The sequence below is a fragment of the Caretta caretta genome, chromosome 5 (genome assembly GCF_965140235.1).
Source record: "Caretta caretta isolate rCarCar2 chromosome 5, rCarCar1.hap1, whole genome shotgun sequence".
Lineage (NCBI taxonomy): Eukaryota > Metazoa > Chordata > Testudines > Cheloniidae > Caretta > Caretta caretta.
This window is the reverse complement of record NC_134210.1, coordinates 111,644,448-111,666,639: the sequence shown is the minus strand read 5'-3', so window position 1 is coordinate 111,666,639 and position 22,192 is coordinate 111,644,448. Positions and strand designations below refer to the sequence as shown.

The following is a 22,192-nucleotide window of genomic DNA, read 5'->3' as shown; positions in this document are numbered from 1 at the left end:
CTAGGAGTCCCAGAGAGTAAGTAGCCTGAGGGGTGTCCCAAAGAAAAAGAATAAGAATGAAACTTCAACAAGCAGCTGCAATAAAGCCAGTACCAACATGAATGGAATTTTTTTGTTTGTCTGTTTGTATTAATAATTGAGAGGTAAAAATTACCTCCTAGCAACCTTAGATATAAACACAAGGTAACCTAAAGATGCAAGTAAAGAAGAAAATCTTCAAATAAAATGGGCCAATTTAAATAAGAAACATCCTGGAAGAAATAAGAACTTGAAGAGTGCCCAGGAGAATTCAACATCTTCTTCCTCAGAACCATTATTTATTATTAACTACTTGTATTGCAGTAGAGCTTGGATGCCTCAAACAAGATCTGGTCCCTTTCATGTTAGACACTGTACAAACACATTGTAAAAGACAGTCTCTGCCCCAAAGAGCTTTTAATCTAAATAGTAAAGACAGTCAAACAGTGTGAAGTGAAACTGAGGCACAGAGCTGGGCTATGACTTCCCTAAGGTAACACAGCAGGTCAGTAACAGAGACAGGAACAGAAGCCAAATTTCCTGGCTCCCAGCCCAGTGCTCTTTCCACTACACCATGCTTCCTCGCATACAAAACTAGGTGTTACAACAAGGAGACACTAAAACAGGATTCCCTTTTAAAAGACAAATCCAAATAATAATGTTTTCTAAATGTACAGAGTGAGGATCTCTGTGATGGAAACATCCCTGATGCAGGCAGAGGAGATCATTTTGCCTTGGATCATATGAATCATAGAAGATTAGGGTTGGAAGAGACCTCAGGAGGTCAACTAGTACAACCCTCTGCTCAAAGCAGGACCAACCCCAGCTAAATCATCTCAGCCAGGGATTTGTCAAGCTGGGCCTTAAAAACCTCTAAAAATGAGATTCCAACACCTCCCTAGGTAATGCATTCCAGTACTTCACCATCCTCCTAGTGAAATAGTGTTTCCTAATATCCAACCTAGACCTCCCCACTGCAACTTGAGACAATTGCTCCTTGTTGTATCATCTGCCACCACTGAGAACAGCCTAGCTCCATCCTCTTTGGAACCCCCCTTAAGGCAGCTGAAGTTGCTATCAAATCCCCCCTCACTCATCTCTTCTTCAGACTAAATAAACTCAGTTCCGTCAGCCTCTCCTCAGAAGTCATGTGCCCCAGCTCCCTAATCATTTTCCTTGCCCTCTGCTGGACTCTCCCCAATTTGTCCACATCCTTTCTGTAGTTGGGGGCCCAAAACTTGATGCAATACTCCAGATGTGGCCTCATCCATGCTGAATAGAGGGGAATAATCACTTCCCTCGATCTGCTGGCAATGTTCCTACTAATGCAGCCCAATATGCTGTTAGCCTTCTTGGCAACACAGGTACACTGCTGACTCATATCCAGCTTCTCATCCACTGTAATCCCCAGGTCCTTTTCTGCAGAACTGCTGCTTAGCCAGTCAGTCCCCAGCATCTAGCAGTGCATGGGATTCTTCTGTCCTAAGTGCAGGACTCTGCACTTGTCCTTGTTGAACCTCATCAGATGCCTTTTGGCCCAATCCTCCAATTTGTCTAGGTCACTCTGGACCCTATCCCTACCCTCCAGCATATATACCTCTCTCACCCCCCACCCCCAGCTTAGTGTCATCCGTGAACTTGCTGAGGGTGCAATCCATCCCATCATCCAGATCATTAATGAAGATATTGAACAAAACCGGCCCCAGAACCGACTCCTGGGGCACTCTGCTTGATACTGGCTGTCAACTAGACATCAAGCCATTGAGCCCAACGACCTAGCCAGCTTTCTATCCACCTTACAGTCCATTCATCCAATCCATACTTTTTTAACTTACTGGCAAGAATACTGTGGGAGACCATATCAAAAGCCTTTGCTAAAGTCAAGATATATCACATCCACCACGTTTCCCATATCCACAGAGCCAGTTATCTCTTCATAGAAGGCAATCAGGTTGGTCAGGCATGACTTGCCCTTCATTAATCCATGTTGACTGTTCCTGATCACCTTCCTCTACTCCAAGTGCTTCAAAATGGATTCTTTGAGGACCTGCTCCATGATTTTTCCAGGGACTTAAGTGAGGCTGATTGGTCTGTAGTTTCCCGGGTTCTCCTTCTTCCCTTTTTTAAAGATGGGCACTATATTTGCCTTTTTTCAATCGTCTGGGACCTCCCCAATCGCCACAAGTTTTCAAAGATAATGGCCAATGGCTCTGCAATCACATTAGCCAACTCCTTCAGCACCCTCGGATGCATTCAATCCGGCCCCAGGGACTTGTGAATGTCCAGCTTTTCTAAATAGTCCTTAACCTGTTCTTTCACCGCTGAGGGCTGCTCACCTCCTCCCCATACTGTGCTGCCCAGTGCAGTAGTCTGGGAGCTGACCTGGTCTGTGAAGACCGAGGCAAAAAAAAGCATTGAGTACTTCAGCTTTTTCCACATCATCATCATTAGGTTACCTCCCCCATTCAGTAAGGGCCCACACTTTCCCTGACCTTCTTCTTGTTGCTAACATGCCTGTAGAAACCCTTCTTGTTACCTTTCACATCCCTTGCTAGCTGCAACTTCAATTGTACTTTGGCCTTCCTGCTTACACCCCTGCATGCTCAAGCAACATTTTTATACTCCTCCCTAGTCATCTGTCCAAGTTTCCACTTCTTGTAGGCCTCCTTTTTGTGTTTAAGCTCACCGAAGATTTCTCTGTTAAGCCAAGCTAGTCGCCTGCCATATTTGCTATTCTTTCTGCACATGGGGATTGTTTGTTCCTGCACCCTCAATAAGGCTTCTTTAAAATACAGCCAACTCTCCTGGATTCCTTTCCCTCGCATATTAGCCTCCCAGGGGATCCTGCCCATCAGTTCCCTGAAGGAGTCAGAGGAGTCCCTGCTTTTCTGAAGTCCAGGGTCCGTATTCTACTGCTCTCCTTTCTTCTTTGTGTCAGGATCCTGAACTCGACCATCTCATGGTCACTGCTGCCCAGATTGCCACCCACTTCTACTTCCCCTACCAATTCTTCCCTGTTTGTGAGCAGCAGGTCAAGAGGTCAAGCCTCTAGTTGGTTCCTCCAGCACTTGCACCAGGAAGTTGTCCCCAACACTCTCCAAAAACTTCCTGGATTGTCTGTGCACTGCTGTATTGCTCTCCCAGCAGATGTCAGGGTGACTGAAGTTCCCCATGAGAACCAGGGCCTGTGATCTGAAACTTCTGTTAGTTGTCTGAAAAAAGTCTCATCTACCTCATCCTCCTGGTCTGGTGGTCTATAGCAGACATCCACCACAACATCATGCTTGTTGCTCTGGCCTCTCAACTTAACCCAAAGTCTCTCAACAGGTTTTTCTCCAGTTTCATACTGGAGCTCTGAGCAATCATACTGCTCCCTTACATATAGTACATATGAGCCTTGACATGAGCCTTTTACTTTCAGGACAGCCAGTTAAGTCCTTTTTAGTGTTGTCCTTTCAACTGATGGCAAATGAAACAGAGTTTGGTGAACTTCCTAGGGGTTTTACTCCATTCCATGTATAAACCAGGGACCTTTCAATATTATGCATACCTACAAAGCAGCGCCTCAGAGGGAGGAACATGCATACATGAAGCAAATACTGGCAGAACAATATACTTATTAATTTGAAACTCCAATTTGGAAAGAAATGTCTGAGGAGTTTGCATCACTATCTCATCCTTGTAAAATGCTTCAATCTCCGGGGCCTGATGCTCATTCATTCTATGAGCTGAAGTTATTGTCATCAGGATAACTACTTTACGTGTAAGAAACTTGAGATAACAATTCAGTGGCTCAAAAGGAGTTTTCATCAGTTTTGTCAAAACCACATTAATTAGTATACTACTACAAATGGGGAATTTCAAAAGTGTCAAACCCCACAAACTTCAAGATGAAGGGACTGGAGAGACACTGATCACCTTTCAGGTAATCCAGGAAGAAGTCAAACAGTCATACCTCTACCCAACATCTAGGTGGCACCGGCAGCGTGTGTCCCTGTGACAAGGTGCTGGGCAAAGGGTTGCAGACTCAGCCCTCTATCATGCCTGCTCCTCATTAGGGGAATAAATTAGAGCAGGCTGGAGATAACCTGGCCCTAACTGGGGGAGGGAGACAGCTGCTACCTAATTTGCCTGGGGCTGCATAAAAGCCTCAGGGGAAGGAAGCCAGGGGAGACCAGAAGGAAAGGGAAAAGGCAGGGAATGGAAACAGGAAGGTAGCTCTCCCCTCCCTCCCGCCTGCAGACAGTGAAGGGTTACTTGTACCTGGTGAAACAATGGTGGGAACAAGCCTGAGAATAAAGTGCACCAGAGGTTACTAAACCCAGGGTCTCAGAGTGACTTTGTGAACCTAGCAGAGGCAGAAGCCAAGGGGGCCCTGCCACACCCTGCTACAGTCCCTCTTTATAAGCATTCATAAGCCTCCTTTCCCAGTGGACAGAAAAGGTGTCTCTCTCTAGAACAGTTTTTTCTTGGTGCTGAGCTAAAGACCAGTGGCTTCTTATTCAGGTAGGAGAACAGATCCACCTCAGATGTCCTCCATCCCCCCAAAAATCTGATCAATTACTTCCTGATCCAGAGGCCTCTAATAAGGATCTAAAGCATGGACCAATTCAAGCTCTCTGCAGTCATGATCTGTTCCCCCCCACCCCACCCCCATGCTAAATACATAACAAGGGGTATCTCCTGAGACAGAATTCATCCCACATCTACAGGGCTTCCCAACACAGGATGTGCAACTTAGTGCCTCCCTGCTTCTTTGTATAAAATATGGTGGCCTGATTCTCTGTTTGCACTAGGATCACTTTTTGGAATACTAGCTCTCTGAAATTCCTTCAAGCATTAAGGACTGTCCACATCTCCGGAATATTTATGTGCAGCTGTTGTTCCTGGACAGACCAAAGTTTCTTAGACGGCCCCACTGGATGGGCTTCCCATCTTTGGATACTTCTGTGATCAGTTAAGGTTTTTAGAAGTTCATTCCTAATTGCACTATTTTACTACCCTGCCTGCAAGCCGGGAGGTCATCAGATACCTGGATACAACAAGAGAACTGCTCTCTTGGTTGCTTCCACTAGGACTGCAGGGTCCACTGAGGAGGTCTCAAGTAGAAATGTACCATGGGTATTATAAATAAGTTGCACACATCAAATCTGAGATTCATAGCATAGCATAAACCTTCTGGATGTAAAAAGTCCTCTTCCTTACATTGGTGATGTCTTCGACCCTGTCCTGAGGCAGAATAGGAATTGCCATCCTGCATCAGAACAGAGGTCCTTCTAATTTACAATCTCTAATTCAGTATCCTGTCTCTGATGATGGCTAGCACCAGTTGCTTCAGAAGAAGGTAAAAACCTGGCAGTTAGGAGATGTGGGATAATCTGTCCCCATGAAAGTTTCATCTAATTGTTTAATAATTAGAGACTGGCTTAAACCCTGAAGCATGAGGTTTTGTATCTCTGCAAAGCCTCTTTTTTACTTTATTTTATTTTTGCATTATGTATTAGAACTCTGGATATTCTTTTTATCCATATAAATATTCAATTCCTTTTTTAATCTTGCTAATTTTTTGGCCTCCACGATATTCTTGGCATTTGGGATCCACTTAAATTATACACTGTGTGAAAAATTATTTCCTTTTAGCAGTTCTGAATTTGCTACCTTTTAATTTCATTGAAAGAAACTTGTCCAGGTGTTATGAGGCACAGAGAAAAGAAGCTCTTGATCCGTCTTCTCTATACCATTCATTATTGTATATGCTTGTATCATGGTTCTTCTTATTCATCTTCTTTCTATGGTAAACAATCCTGGTCATTACTATTTCTTCATGAAAGTTTTTCCATCCTTCTTATAATTTCCATTGCCTTTCTCTGAAACACCTCTAATTCTACAATGTCCTTTTGAGATGAGGGACTAGAAAAACAGCATTCTCGAATTCTCTAATGGAAGCTATTGATTTATAACGGCATTATGATAGTTCCTGTATTATACTTTATCCAAATATTTTGTTTGCTTTTTTGACCACAGGTGCACCAAAAACAAATCTTTATTCAGCTGTCCACAATGATGCGCAGGTCCTTTTCCTAAGTTGATACAGCTAATTTAGAATCATGTAACAAGTCTGAATACAGAAAAATTTTCCCTCCAATGTACATTACTTTGCATTCATTAATACTGAATTTCAGCTGACACATTGCCCATTCATCTAACTTGATTAGATCCCTCTAAAGTTTCTCATAGTCTTCTCTGGAGTTGACTAACCTAATTAATTTTGTGTCATCTGCATAATATGCCACCTCAACTGAGCCATTTAACAAGACTGCAGCATATTCCAATTGTCTGCTGGAAACAAATTTTGACTTTCGGTAGTTTTTCATAGATTCCAAGGCCAGAAGGGGCCATTGTGGTCATCTTCTCTGACCTCCTCCACAACACAGGCCACAGAACTTCCCCGCCAGAAGGGGCCATTGTGGTCATCTTCTCTGACCTCCTCCACAACACAGGCCACAGAACTTCCCCCCCAAAATTCCTTTTGAACTAGAGCATATCTTCTAAAAACAAATCCAATCTTGGTTTAAAAATTGCCAGAAATGTAGACTCCACCACAATCCTTGCTAAATTGTTCAAATGGTTAATTACCCTCACTTTAAAAATGTATGCCTTATTTCCAGTGTGAAGATCTTATTATGCCTGCTAGACTGAAGAGCCCATTATCAAATGTTTGTTCCCCATGTAGGTTCTTTTAAACTATGATCAAGGCACCACTTTAACCTTTTCTTTGTTAAGCAAAATAGACAGAGCTCATTGAGTATATAACTATCATGCTCTCAAGCAACTTCAGTGGAGTTACAGATTAATTTTTAAGCATGAACCAATATGGTGTCTTTGATCAGCTATCTGCCCAAGAAGTGGCACACATGGCCTCTCAGCCTGTCCAGCAACTACTGACAAGCATTTCATGAAAACATGCAGCTTTCCAACACGAGGCCCAAAGGCAAAACATGAAATCAGAAGTGCTGTATCTCCGTGAAAAATCGGAGATTCTTCTTAAATACTGGATGTATCCCTACACACATTTACACATCTGCATGCTTTGGAGATCAGAAACAGATACATTCCTCTGGTAGATGTATGATGGTTCTCAGCATAACTATATTAGATTTTATCTTGAACAAATACAGATTCACTGTTCTGAGACTCTGGATAAGCTAGATTCATCATGTCTTCTTAACTATCGAGTAGTACATGAAAAGCTGTGTTATCCAGCACTTTACAAACCGGATAGCTCTAAAACAGGCATTTTGAAATGGGGTGCGGGGCACGGGCTCTGGGAGGGAGTTTGGGTGTGGAGGGGGCGTGGATCTGGGCAGCGCTCACCTTGGGTGGCTCCCTGCAAGCGGCGACATGTCCAGAGAGGTGCAGCCAGGTGGTTCTGTGCACTGCATCCGCCGGCAGGCGTCCTCCCTGCAGCTCCCACTGGCCACAGTCAATGCTCCTAGGTGGAGGAACGGCCACAGGGCTGTGCTGCCCCTCCCCCACCGAGAGTGCTGGCTCTGCAGCTCACATTAGCCAGGGACCGCAGCCAATGGGAGCTGCAAGGGTGGCCTCTGCAGGTGGAGACAGCGCTCAGAGCCACCTGGCCGCACCACTACCTAGAAGCATTGACCTCGGCCAATGGGACCTGTGGGGGCGGTGACTTCAGGCAGAGGCAGCGCACAGAGCCGCCTGGCTGCACCTCTCTGGACATGTGGATGCTTGCATGAAGCCGCCTGAGGTGAGCACCGCCGAGACCCAGCACCTCAAAACCCCTCCCACACCCCAACCCTCTGCCCCGAGTCTCCTCCCATACCCAACCCCCTGCCCCAAGCCCCCTCCTGAGTGCTGGCTCTGCAGCTCCATTGGCCAGGGACCGCGGCCAATGGGAACTTCAGGGGTGGCCTCTGCAGGCGGAGACTGTGCACAGAGCTGCCTGGCTGCACCTCTGCCTAGGAGCATTGACCTCGGCCAATGGGACCTGTGGGGGCGGTGACTTCAGGCAGAGGCAGCGCACAGAGCCGCCTGGCCATGCCTCTCTGGACATGTGGCCACTTATGGGGAGCCCCCTGAGGTGAGCACTGCCCGGACCCAGCACCCCAGAACCCCCCTGCACCCAAACTCCCTCCCTCTTAGTTAACCGTAATTTTTGACTTACCAACACCCCTGTGCCCCCAACATGCTGGATAACAAAGCTCTTACTGTACTTGGAATAAATCCCTCTCTCCCAGTGGTATAAGCTCTCTTTGCCAAGAGGGACTAGATTTCCTGCATCATCTCCTCCTGATAAGTATTCTACGAATAGCAGGCACATAAAGATTTTTATGTAGAAAAATATACGTATTAACATTCTTAAACAGATAAGCCTATAGAGCTTATAAGCTCTGAATGAGAAACTTTTTCCTGAAGCATTGTAAGACCTGTAGACTCTCACCACTAGTGACTCTCATTTATCCATCATGTCCCCCTTACATTTGAATAATTAAGACTGCACTCTATATGAAATAAAATGTTAAAACCGCAAACATCACTTTTGTATACATCTCTCAATTTAACCAAGTATTCTGTTACAAAGAAAAATAAATTCAATAAAGAGAGAAAGTAAAAATTAAGAATGAAATTTATTAATGTTAATTTATATTTGAAGGTAGAATTATTTTTCTTTCAATTGGACCCATTAAAGCAGCTTTAATATAGATTTGCACAGCAAGCTGAAGGTTTTCAAGTGCTGATAATTAGGCAAGCTAGTACTATTTTAACCCCTCTGGAGTATAATTGGTTGATAAGGTTTTGAAATGTTACAAGGTCTAGGACAAAAAGATTAGCTTTAGTCTCTTCAAATCAAAATTGAAAGCTAATTAAATAATATTATAAGAGAGAGGGAAAAGGTTTAATGCCACTTTTATGCAATTTTAATTTCCATCTTCTCAGAAAAACAAGTGAACATATTTTAATTCAATTTATTGAAACACCAGCACGAGTTGCAGAAAGGCAGAATTACTGCTCTCCTATTGTCCTTTGAAGCTAATATTCTAAATAGAACTACACTCTTGTGTCACAGTGTTTCTAATGTGTTCCAGACATTTCTATGAGTAACAACTGAAGGCAGCAAAAGTGGCCACATGGGGACACAGGACTAGAAGGGACTTTCTGGGTTATCAAATCCACTCCCCTGCTATAACATGCAACTCCGTAAGACAATCCCATTCATAAATTTTATCAAGCTCCATCGTAAAACTAGGTAAGTGTTCTGCCCCAACTGCTCCCATTAAAAGGCTGTTCCAGAACCTCACTCTTCAGGTAGTTAGAAAACTTATTCTAATTTCCAGCCTAAATTTATTCATGGCCAGTTTACAGACATGTGCCAACACTGTCCTTTAGCTTAAATAGCTCTTCTCCAAGCAGGTCTTTACCCTTCAGTATATTCAGAGAGCAATCCCCTCTCAGCCCTTGTTTTGTTAGGCTAAACAAGGCAACCTCTTTTAGTCTCCTCTTATAAAATAGGCTTTCTATTCACCTGATCATACTAGTAGCCCTTCTCTATACCTGTTCCAGTCTGAATTAGTCACTCTTCATCATCTGAGCATGAGTGACCAGAACTGTATATAATATTCAGATGAAGTCTTACCAGTGCCTTGTACAATGGGATTAATATTTCGCTAACTCTACTGGAAATACATCCTAGGATCTGACTTGCCTTTTTCACAGCTGCACTACATTGGTGGCTCTCAGTTATCCTGTGATCAACTAATACACACAGGTCTTTCTCCTCCTCTGTTGCTTCCAACTGATGAACCCTCAATGTATGGCAATAATTCTTGTTATTAATCCCAAAATGCATATGGATATGCACACACGCACACACACTAAACGATCAGTTTAATTTTGTTAAATTCTTAATGACATTCTTAGGAGACAACACTGGAAGGGAAAAGGGAAGTTGGAGATAGATTTGTACAGAATACAGCCTTCAAAAGAACAACAGCTTATGGCAGGAAAGTAGCTGATCCATTTCACCAAGGTATCACATCCTTTTTCTTGAGGAGGAAAAAAAAAAAAAAGACACTTGGAGGTATGTTTATATGACCATAAGGTCTTTCTGCAATCAAGTGGGAGAGAAATGTGGATCTGTAACATAACACTAATGTTTGATAAAAGTGTGCAGAACGATCAATATGAATGTTCTTCAGAAATCTTGAATCTGAAACTGAATTTAACAGGGTGACTTATTTTGTGTCAAAGAAACCCAAAAACTATGGCATGATTACTAATCGGGTTTGTCCACAAAAACATGAACAGAGATATTTTAGGTTCAACTGGAAAGCAAAATAAGAAGTGTGTGTCTATGCCCTTTAAAGTACCTTTATGGTGTATAACAATTAAGAAGTTTTTTTAATTTGTCTGGTTTTTTTACAATGAACATTTCTAATAGTAAACAACTTAAAAAAACCCCCTCAGTAAGCTCATCTTCACAGAACGAAAAAATAGTAAAAGGCAGCACACATACCCATTTATTACTGCTTGCAGTTTACCTTTAAGATAGAATTCAAAACATGCCTGGCCTTCTTAAGACTGGGGAAGCAGCATGAAGGAAAACTATTGATCAATATACTGACAAAGGTGGAAATTCAACAATAGTATTGGAAGGAATTTTTACCATACACGATCCTATCTTTTCCAACCTTTCTGTAAGATGGGCCATGTAGCGGGGCAATCACCCCGCTCCGGTTAGGAAGGGATTAAATGCAGCCAAGGGAGGCTGGTTGGGTAAACAGCCACAGGTGTGGCCACACCCAATTAGGATCCAGCTGACCCTGATAAAAGGGCAGGCTGAGGGAGTGAGAGAAGACTCTTGCTCCAGCTGAGGAGCAGAGAGGACCAGGCTGCCTGGGAGAGCAAGAGGGGAACCTGAGACAAAGCAGGGCTGGGGAAAGACAGGCAGAGCTGAGGAGCTCTGGCCTGGTGAGTCCCCAGGCTGAGGCCTTGCTAAAGGCCAGGGGAGGTACTAGGGCTGTAGGGGATGGAAAGCCAGAAGGTCCAAACCCCCTTGCAGATGATGAGTGGTCACTTCAGATTGCAGTTTGCCCCTGAGGGAAGGGGCTAGATGAGGACTAGCAGTGGGTCACTGAGGTGAAGTGGGTTTAGGGGATTAGGGTTCACCGGGGCAGGGAGACCCGAGTGTGGGGGCATTGCTGTGGGGCCTGGAGGGACACAGTGCCTAAAGTCCTATAAGTGGTGGAGATCAGGAGGAAGCAGGCACCGTAGGAAGACACCAGACAGCAGGAGGCACTCCGAGGCTGGAACTGTGCTAATTCCCGGACGACCAGCAGGAGGTGCCACAGTGGGGAATGCCTGCAGTGCTACAGGCCACTAGAGATGCAATGACTGTATGAGACAAAACTACTGCTTTAAGAATAATGACACTCCATATAAGACACCCGAGCCCACAAGGATTAAGTAGTGATTCTACTATGAAGGCCCAGAACAACCTTTTTTGTTTTTTTCTTTTTTTTTTTGGTGGGGGGGGGGAGATGCAGGTTTTGGAGAAGGCAGGGAAGGAAACTCGATTGCGTAGTTAGATTGAATGATGTCTAATACCCACTTATCTATTGTTATAACACTCCAGTTGTGGAAAAAGAGTGCTCAACATCCCCCAAATGATATGTGGGGGTTGGATAATGGTGGCATCCTTGACAGTTTGCAGCTGTCCAACTCCCATCAAAAATATCTTTTAGCTGGGGGACAGGGTTGAGCTGGTGCTGAAATGTGGGAGATGCAGGGAAATAAAACTTCTCTGCTCTTTGTCTCTTACAAGGAGGAGTGTAAGATCACTGATGATAAAACTGTTGAGTCACCAGTCTAGGTTTGGAGGGTTGCCTGTGATATTTTCTTTTTGGTGATAGTCGGTGCTTAATTTATGCCAGGGCTTGCCAGTGCTGAGCCCCGGCACATATAGGCTTGGCAGTTCATTGCTCTGGCACCTCTGGGTGAAAGTAAAAGATATGAAAGTAGAAAAATTGCCTGAGCCCAAACACCTAATTTCTTGAGCCCTGGCACCCTTTCATTACAAACTGAGCCCTGGTGATGGTGTATCTACTCTCAGGGAGTGGAGGGTAACCCTGGAATTCTTCAGAGTATGTAAGTGCTCATATCTTTTCACTGAAATGGTGGGTTTCATTGAAGGGCAAGGCCTCCACTGTGTTTTGGACCCCGTCTGGGAAATCCTGATACATGTAGCCAAGACACATGGCACATTACCATGGCCATTGCCATTGACCTGGATGATGTGTCTGCTGTATGAGCTGCTGACTGAAGTGCAGTTCTAGCTACCAGCTTACCTATTTCAATAAGAGCTTGGAAGTGAGTTCTGTCTTGCTGTGGCAGCTTGTCTACAAAGTCTGTGAACTTGGAAAAGTTCAGATAGCCCTCTTTAGCCAACACCACTTGATAGTTTGGTATTCTGAACTGAAGGCTAATGGACGTGAAGACCTTTCTTCCCAACAAGTCTAGATATTTAATCTCCTTGTCAGAACAAGTGGATTTTGGATGTTGTCTCCGTGGTAACCTGTACAACTAGAGATTTAGGTGGGGTATGGGTAAGGAGAAATTCTGCTTTCTTGGCTGGAACAAAAAAGCGTTTCTCTGCCTTCTTGTGGGTGGGAACGTATGTGGTTGGTGTATGCCAGACTGCTCCAGCAGATCCAGAATAGCTTCATTAACTGGAAGTGCTAGTCAACCGAATCCAGTAGTTTGCAGAATATCCAAGAGTTGTGTTGAGGGTCCTGGACCTCCTTTAGGGAGATCTGGTGCTCCTCTGCCACTCCATGCAATAATTCTTGGAACCGATTACAGTCATCTGGACGGAACAGAGATGCCAGTGACTGATTCATTGAGAGATGAACTAGAAAATCTTGTTGGTACCATCAGAACTTGTAATCTTCCTTTTCCGTGGGGTCAGGAGGAAGTTCCAGCTATTTCCCACAAAGAGGAATGCTGGAGTGACTCCCTAGTGGAATACATAAGCTCTGCATAACTGGTGTGTGAGGGGGTACCACCAGTCCCAAAGTAAACGCCGAGCGGAAGTTGGTACCAGGAGGCTCTGGATGTCTTGTCTGGGCTAGAATATCTTGGCTAATCAGTTTGATGTTAACCTTATAGTGATGTTGTGGAGTTGGGGCCTACCTAAATCCCTATCGGATCCCAATCCAATTGGTTTACAAAGTCTGTCCCATTTATAGCATCCCAAAGACTTTCCAAACAAAACAAACAAGAGAAAGGTCCTTTTCTCTCTTCCCCTTGCGAGAGAAGAGAATAAATGAAAAGAGAGGCAAAGGTGGCCTGTCACTTAGACAGTTTTTCTGGGGTCTGCCCATTAGGGTTTGGCTCAGCAGCTGGTCTAAAATCTTTAATTAGGACCTATGTCTGGCCTCTCTTCTTGGGGCACCTTGCTTGATCACTGGCCCATGCACTTTCCATGATGGTGGGACCCGCAACTGTCTCCCACTTGGTTTATCTGTCTCTGTGGTCAGTAGCCTGAAGTGCAGCGGTCTTCTTCCTGTTCACTGCCCCTTCCTATGGCAGGATTTCCCTTGTTAAGCTCCCCACTCCAGGCAGCGCAAACCTTACAATTGCACCTTTTGTTATGGCTGAATGAGCGCACAAGAGGCCGTGAGTTTTTTCTCCACCAGAGTGAGGGTGTGCCCCTCATAAACATATTCTTTTACTCCCATTTTAAAATAACTTTCACTGTAACAATGAGCTGAATCATAAAGTCCTCAACATTATTCCACAGTCTTTGCAAATCACTCCACAGACGTAATCTAGTGAAATATGTATCACAATCGCTATTACATGACCAAGCAGACGTTTTCCCTCATTATGACCATTTGAGAACCTCTTATGGTGAAAGTTTTACATTATCTACCTGGATTTTATATTGAGTTTACTTTGAGAAAAATATAGAAAATTCTGTTTCTAACACTGATGTATTATTCCATGATTCATTAAATGCATGTGACAAGGTGCTCAGCCAGAACACCTGAGCCAGCCCTCTGTCATGCCAGTTCCAATTAAGGGAGGTAGATTGGAGCTGCCTAGAGAAACCTGTGCCTGATTGGCAAAGGGGAAACAGCTGCCAGCCTGATTAGCCTGGGGCTGCATAAAAGCCTCAGGTGAAGAAAGCCAGTGGGGGAGCAGGAAGAAAGGGAAAAGGCAGGGAGTGGAAGCAGGGAGGTAGCTCTCCCCTCCCGCAGACAGTAAAGGGCTTGTATGGTGAAAAGGTGGTGGGAGCAAAACCGGTAAATAAACTGCACCGGTGGTTTCTGAACCCAGGGTCTCCGAGTGACTTTATCAGCCCAACAGGTGCAGGAGCCAAGAGGGCCCTGCAGCACCATGTTACAATGCATTGGGTGGGGGAGGGAACATAAGGAATACTTGTTCTATTAAACACCTGAGAAATGTGCAAGAAAAGAAAGAAGAAAATGTACCAATTAAAGCACTAATTATGAACAGTCACTGAGATGGTGAGCACTCACCTCTCATGAGCACCTACTGTCAGCTGAGTACAGTCCTGTACTCCTCCCGTTCTCTGCTTCCAGTGCCACCTGTTGGCTTTTGCCCTCATCAGGCGGATCTTCAGTGTTTCAGCCCCCTGGCTAAGTCACTCAGTTAATAGATGGATGAACCCCACCCGGGGTAAAAGGTCCAAAAGGGCCTGTCTCTGTGCTCTTGTTAATGCATGTAGCTCTGTCTCTGGGCTCGGTTCCTATGCCTCTCTGGGCTAGCTTTAAAGCCTTGCCTACCCTGGTACAGAGCAGTGCACTTTGACTTTATCAGTTTGTATTGCCCCAGCTCTCCAGCCAGGTCACCCCTTCAAGTTCAGCCCACTTCTGGGGTAACAAAGTTCAACAAATGGTTGGCCCTTTTTAGGGTCTTCAGCCCCGTTCCTGTGCCCGTTTAAATTTCCAGACCCTTTTTTTGTGCTTTTAATGCAGAGTCTTATCCCCTCCTTGGGGCTTAGGCCACTAAGTGGCCGGTGGTGGGGACCTGGGCCCGCCCATTACTCCAGGTCCCAACCCAGGGACCCTATAAATAACTGCCACATGCTGCTTCCTTTAATAGTTGCTGTTGCTATTCCCTGGGCTACTTCCCATGTAGCCCCTTCCTCTTCACCCTTACATCATGGCTGAAGTTGTTCACTCTTCTTCTTCCTCACCTAATGCCAATGCCACCAGAACGCATCTTCTCGTTCTCCCTTGAGCTCCAGCAAGGAGCACCCTTCCTTATACCTGCGGTCCCAGCCAGGAAATGATCTGCTCAGGCCTGGCAGCCCTTTTAACAGAGCCCACTGCATTCTGAAGGGCTGCTTCTCTGCAGCCTTTTCTAGGCAGGCCTGGAGGACCCACCTTCACTGCTCTTTTACTGGGGCGGGATGTGGTAGGACCACGAGACCACAAGCAGGGGCCCTCAAAGGACCTGGTACACCCGTCACAGTCACAAATAATTAAATATTTATTAATTAAACAAACTCCAACAAGTCCAGTGTGTACTTTAAGTGATATTCCCATGTGCTTATAATACTCACTACTTTTACTCTTGCCCTTATGTGCTTTTTATATGGACATTTTCTACACTGTCTACAAAGACAAAGCAAACATATCAGTTGGTTGTACTACATCAGTACATAATAGTTTAATAATAATAGCATGCAAAGAAGCACTATATGAGCTAGCTATTATAAAATGCTAGATGGTGCCGTTAAGGTCCTAAGTATGGAGTGGTATACAGCCATATAAGCCCAGGGTGAGCTCCAGGAAATAATGTCTCTCAGAGATGGTGGGGAGCATGAAGTCTGGTCAGCAGCCAGCCATCATTGCTGGCCAGAGTGGAAGAAGGGGCAGAAACTAATCTGACAGGAGTAAACAACAGGTTGGTATCATTTCTAGAGCCCTGTCTGCAATGGGCTATCCACCTTTACTACCACTGAAGAAATTGCAACTTATGGGTCCAGTTTTTGCTAATGTAGACACACCCTCAAAGACTATCTCTCATTATGATATCATCAGAGCTGCAATCAGCAGAGGTGCAAGGCAATGCCCCTTTCATTTAAAAGCAAGATCCCATCCCCTGAATCTCACAAGGTCTTTTCCTATTAATCTTCAGGGTATGTTGCAAAGCCTGTTTTTCCCCTGGAATTTTGAGAAGGTAGTGATTTGAGCGTTATGCAGTGATTGGTTAAGAGGGAACTGTTTTGTCCTCTTACATTTGGTAGATATTATTGCAGGACGTTTTTAATATCTAATTTTGGATTTTATTATTATTGCATACAGTGCTTAGGGTTTTGACTATGCACTTAAAAGTTATCAAAATAAATAAAATAGCTTCAACTTTTTTATGGTTCCTCAGTTTTAACAAAAGATTTTGTTCAACACTTAGTTTTCCTTTCTCTTTATTAATTTAAAACATTGAATTGTGAAGAATGTAAGTGACAAATGAATGGTTTATGCCCAGTATGTTTTATCATTATTCTTTTATCCTAGCATTTGATTTAGGCTGTTAAATATTACTACACAATATTAACACTAGAATACACAAATGGTACTACATTTAGGTCTGGTACATTCTCCCACAAATATAAACTAATGCACATTTATCCTTCCAATTTATTTGAAAACATGAGCTATCCCAGCAAATATAATTAAAAAAAGGACAATTGTCAAAAATAAGGAAACATCTCAAAACCTTTCCAAACCAGAATTTCCTACAGTCTATTTTACCAGAAAAAGACTGGAAGAAAAAAGATGAGCTTTCCACATTGACCTGAAAGTTAACAAATTCAGGCTTTGGCAGACTAGTATGAGAAATAAGAACTAGAATTGACAACCTTTCTCTGAAAAGATCTTGTCCACACCTATACCCACTTAAACCAAAGGATTATCAGTTCAAGCACCTCATCTGAGCTCAACGGTTGTGTTACCATATGAAGAAGAGATCTTCTCTGAGGCCCTTAGGACCTAAACCTAAATTTAGAGCACAGTGATCTAAAATATCTACTTTAACACATTAGAAAATAGAAATAAAAAAATACTGATTAGAAGTAAGTTATAACAACTATATTCTTCATGTACTTATTTAAAACATACTAACCTGTTCCAGTGCCTGTATTTTGCTGTCTTTGACTTGCAAAATTTCTAATACTTTCCTGTCCTTGACTTCAGCTTTCTGCTTTTCTCTAGAAACAAAAAATAGTCACTTTATTAGTCATAATTTGCAGTTAATCATTTGAATTTTTCATGTCCCGATAATGAATGTCATTTTAAAGCAGAGAAAATTAAATTATCTAAGGCTGACAGCCCTTGCGGAATTAATCAGGGAGCATATGGCAAGTGACAGCAAATTACATTGGCAAAGAAGCTAAGACAACTTTATTCTAAAGAAACGGGTGTACCAGGAGTTGAAATATCATAAAAGAAAACCTAACGTAATCTGCGGTGTTACTACCAAAAGACATGGTCTATTCAGCTATATAATGAGCAAACTCTTTTTTTTCCTGTTAGCAACACAGAAACCTTAATTTGGCAGATCTCACACTCAACTTGATGGCATTTTTCTATTTCTCTGTAACACAATAACTTTTGAATGCTGCATCCAATCAATACCAACATTTCAGGTAATGTTCTAGTCATCGGTTGGCAGGACGCTATTAATTTTGGTGAAAATCAGAAAACTGGATGCACAGAGTTCCTAGCATATGGTTAGCAGACCATCAGTTGTAATCAGGTCTGCAACTGTCTATACATCAACAAATTGGTTGATGGAGCCATTAAGACCTTCCATCGTAACAACACCTCTGCCTTTCATCTCAGTTGACTGTAAAATGTTAACACTCTGAAGAAGAACGCTACGTATGCTCCAAAGCTTGTCTCTCTCACCAACAGAAGTTGGTCAAATAAAAGATATTATGTTACCCACCTTGTCTCTCTAATATCCTGGAACCAACACAGCTACAACAACACTGCATACAACATTCTCAACAACTTATTTCTTAGACAGAAAAGAAATAAATAAGAATGAGAAGAAAGGATGAATGGGGGGAGCGCAGAGAGCCCAGGCATAGGGGAGAGATTTGAGAACCCTGGAATCAGAGGAGTATTGGGAGTGGGGGGACACAGAGCCCATAGCACAATGAGGGGTGTGATTCCAGGTTGTCCCTGAAATAGAGGGAATGGGAGGTAGGCATACAGGGGTGCTTGTGGGAGGTAAGGGAGGAATACAAGGATCCCCTGGTATATGCAATGAGCTTAGCCCATAAAAGCAGTGAATTGTGCGACCCTCCCTAGCTCCATATTGGGGAATTTAAAAAAGGATAGCGTACATTGTGACACAAGCCTATTTTTCCTCAGCACCCACAGGAGTTATATTCTAAGGCTGTCAACAACTGGAAATTTTTGGCTCAAAATGTACTGCTCCTTAATGCTTTCAAACATGATGTCCTCTCAAAGTCCCAGGAGTGCTAATACTTCCAATCTGATTCTGACTGCAGACAGAGTGTTAACTCTATGTGGGGACATTTTTTACACTGAGTAAGCATCTTTGAAGATCCAAAATAAAAGCTTGCCATTGTGAGCAACCTTCTTCTACCTCAGCAGAAGAAGTTGTAAGCCAAATGGTTATTTTGGTGAGAATTAAGCACTACAAGAACCCAGCCCTATTTGTTGTGTTTCAGAGCCATACTTAAAAGCAGAGTATTATCTACTTTATTGGCTTTCTAGAATTAATGCAAAAAGTTTTTAAAAGATATTCATCAAGCAATATCATGAAAACCATGCATTTCAAGTTTATCCAGCTCTGAGATGGGTGTGAGTTGTATATTGCTTGTTGATTTAGACTGTATGCACCTCAAAAAAGACCTTGTCTAGTCCATGGCCTATACAGTGCTGAGCACACTGGATATGATCCTAAGCCCACTGAAGTCTGTGAAAAGACTTCTATTGACTTCAGTGGACTTTTGTTCATGCCCAGTGTTAGTATTTAACAAACTATATGGATTAGATGGCAGAATTAATTATCATATATACAAGCATTTTTTTAGGAAATTTAATTGAGGTTGAGCTCAATTTATGGTATACGTAAGATTGGCAGTTATTACAGTGATAAGCATAGCACAAATAACTAAACAGGGGAAAAATAATAGAAACGGTTCCAGCCTCCTCTGCAAAATTTGTCAGTATATATGTTTTACTACAGTTGATCTAAAGCATACACTTCCTACTCAGAGAAAACTAAACATAGGTCATGTCTACAACACTAGAAGCACTTTATCAGGATAGGAATACAGCATACTATACCAGCAAAGCACTCCTAATATGGATGCAGCTAACCTGGCAAAGCTATGCCAGGCAATAAAACTATCCCTATGAGTGAAACAAGCTATGCCAGTAAAAGCGCAGCTTTGCTGGTATAGCTGCTTCCACACTAGGTCCTCCTGCCAGCACAGCTCTGGCTGGTCAGGGATCACAACTCTTCACATTCCTGACCAACATTGCTATTCCGGCAGAAATCCCTAGTACAGGGGTTCCCAAACTTGGTTCGCGGCTTGTTCAGGGTAAATCCATGGTGGGCCATGAGACGCTTTGTTTACCTGAGCGTCCGCAGGTACGGCCGCTTGCAGCTCCCAGTGGCTGTGGTTCGCCGTTCCCCGCGAATGGCCACCACTTCCTGCAGCTCCTATTGGCAGGGAACGGCAAACCTGGGAGCTTACCTTGAACAAGCTGCAAACCAAGTTTGGGAACCTGCCCTAGTGTAAACCTAGCCATAGGAAAGGTGCACCAGAACCTGGGCCCAAAGCAATTAGCCCCCTGCAACCAAAAGTAATTATAATGAGATTTCTCAATTCCAACCCCGTAGTGGGCGTTACAGGTTGCTTAGAATTAATGGGTCATGAAGTACCTAGAAAACTGTATTCAGTTTTTCCAAGATTTCTCTGAATATCTAGACACAAAGTCAAATTATTCTAAAAGTTTGCCAGGTGATTAAAGAGAAAAAAAATCTGATGCATCAACCCATTCTAAGGGAGTTATACAATGGTCTTCTTAAAGAGGAGACAAATAAGAAGGACATAATAGTATACAAAATAAGTAATGGTATAGGAAAGGTAGATCAAGAACTTCTGTTCACCCTCTCACAACACAAGAACAAGGGGAGAGTCAATTACATTGAACAGTGCTGATTACTTTTTCCCACAATGCACAATTACCTTGAAGAACTCAAGAGCTCACCAGGACAGAAATTTTGTATATTTATATGTACAAACAAGAATATACAGATTTTAAAGTAAATATTAAAAAAGCAGAGAGTTTTGGATAAACTCTCATGCTTCAGTGCATAAGCCAACCTCTCCACACTGGGTGCCTCTGCTCCACAGACTGCACTAGCTACCAGTTTATATCAGCTGTAATTACAGATATTCATTTTAGTCTATAAAGCTTTTTATGGTTTGGGCACTAGGTATCTTAGAGAGCCTCTCTCACTGTGCTCTAATTTGACAATTGAGATCAGTTTTAATACTGGAGAAAATAGTCACAAGATCTGTCTATGTGGTAATGAGGCATTCAAAGCAGAGGGCCATCAATTTAATTTCCAGTGGGACGACTCACAGATTTAAAGTTAAGCATGTGCTTAGGTGCTTTGCTGGATCAGATCAACAGTGCTCTGAAGTTTATTACAAACTTTAAAGACAAATGAAAAGATAGGTCCCTTAGAATTAAAATGAGCACTATACAGAGACAGGGAAAAGATATACAAAATACAGACAAGACACAAATATAAATATTTTTAAACACAAAAAACCTCCTAGCTCCTTTGCCCAATATGAACTTCTCTAACCCTCGAACTTCAAGAATGTTAAATATTAACTCCAATGGTTCCAATATTAATTCCAATTGGTTTAACTCCAATCCATACCCATGCACAAGTTGCTGCTAACCTAATAACTCTTCCTATCCCTTTCAGTTCTCGAGTTTTATTTAAACCTTGTCAATTCCAATTTCTATTCAAAATGCACTTTTACCCTCAGCTCTTCTTCCTCCCTCTCCATCTAATTCTTCCCAAACCTCCCAACCCACACTGACTTTTAGTCTCTCATCTACTATCCTTTCTATTTCCCTGCGTAACAATCACCCCCTTCCCAGACTGCTGGGCTATACGTCCGCTCTTGAAGCCAGGTGTGTTTGGTTTTAGACTTTTCCTGCCACACCACTGAGCAGATAGCGTGGCTGCAGCAGTAGCTCCTCCAGCAACAGCAGCAGCTTCAGTGGCGGAGGAAGGAGAATGTGGACAAGGAAGAAGAGGACAACAACAAGCAACTGCTACTGCAGGTGCCGCTCATAGAGCAGCTTCACACGGTACAGTGCTGTTTCTGGCCTCAGGAAACCAGCGTTGACTGCTGGGAAAGGATCTCTCTGCAGATCTGGGATGACTAGCACTGGCGAGAGAATTTCAGGATGGCAAAGGCAATCTTTTTTGAGATATGTGCTGAACTAGTCCTGGAGCTGCAGGGGCAGCGTCAACATGTGGTACCCTATACCTATTGAGAAGTGGGTCACCACTGACATCTGGAGCTGGTTGCCCCTGAATGTTACTAGTCCATAGCCAACCAATTTGGCATAGGGAGATCAGCTGTTGGGGCCATTGTCATGCAGGTGTGTTGCAATAGGTTATAAAGCTTGGCTCAGGAGATTATTGATGGTTGTGCACAAATGGAGTTCCCAAATTGTATGAGGGCAATTGATGAGACCCCATCCCTATCATTTACCCTCTGCACCAGGACTCAGAATTCACAAACAGAAACGGGTTATTTCTCCAGGGTACTCCAGGGGCTGATTGTCCCCCATGGCAGGGTGGTTTGGAAAGGTCCACGTTGACAGGATCTTTCCGAACTCAGCTGTATATATCTTACTGAATAAAGGACAGTTTGCCCCAGGACTCCATAATGCTCCACATTAATACTGTGGAGATGGTTATCCTGGGAAACCCAGCTTATCCTCTGTTTCCCTAGCTAATGAAGCCATTCACAGGAGGAAGTACTTAACTACGGTTGAGTTGCTGAATGACAGTGGAGTGGGCATTTGGCCATCTGAAAGGAGGA

The 22,192-nt window shown here is 43.4% G+C and overlaps 1 protein-coding gene across 3 annotated transcripts in view; it reads right to left on the bottom strand.

Annotated features, from left to right (window-relative positions):
• The window catches only part of CNTLN (centlein), a 282,930-nt gene that overhangs the window by 215,003 nt on the left and 45,735 nt on the right, over nt 1–22,192 (bottom strand). For all 3 annotated transcript variants that reach the window (XM_048849837.2, XM_048849838.2, XM_075128810.1), the window contains exon 3: nt 17,194–17,278. In XM_048849837.2, coding sequence (XP_048705794.2) covers nt 17,194–17,278 — 85 coding nt within the window. The remainder of the gene's footprint in view (nt 1–17,193; nt 17,279–22,192) is intronic.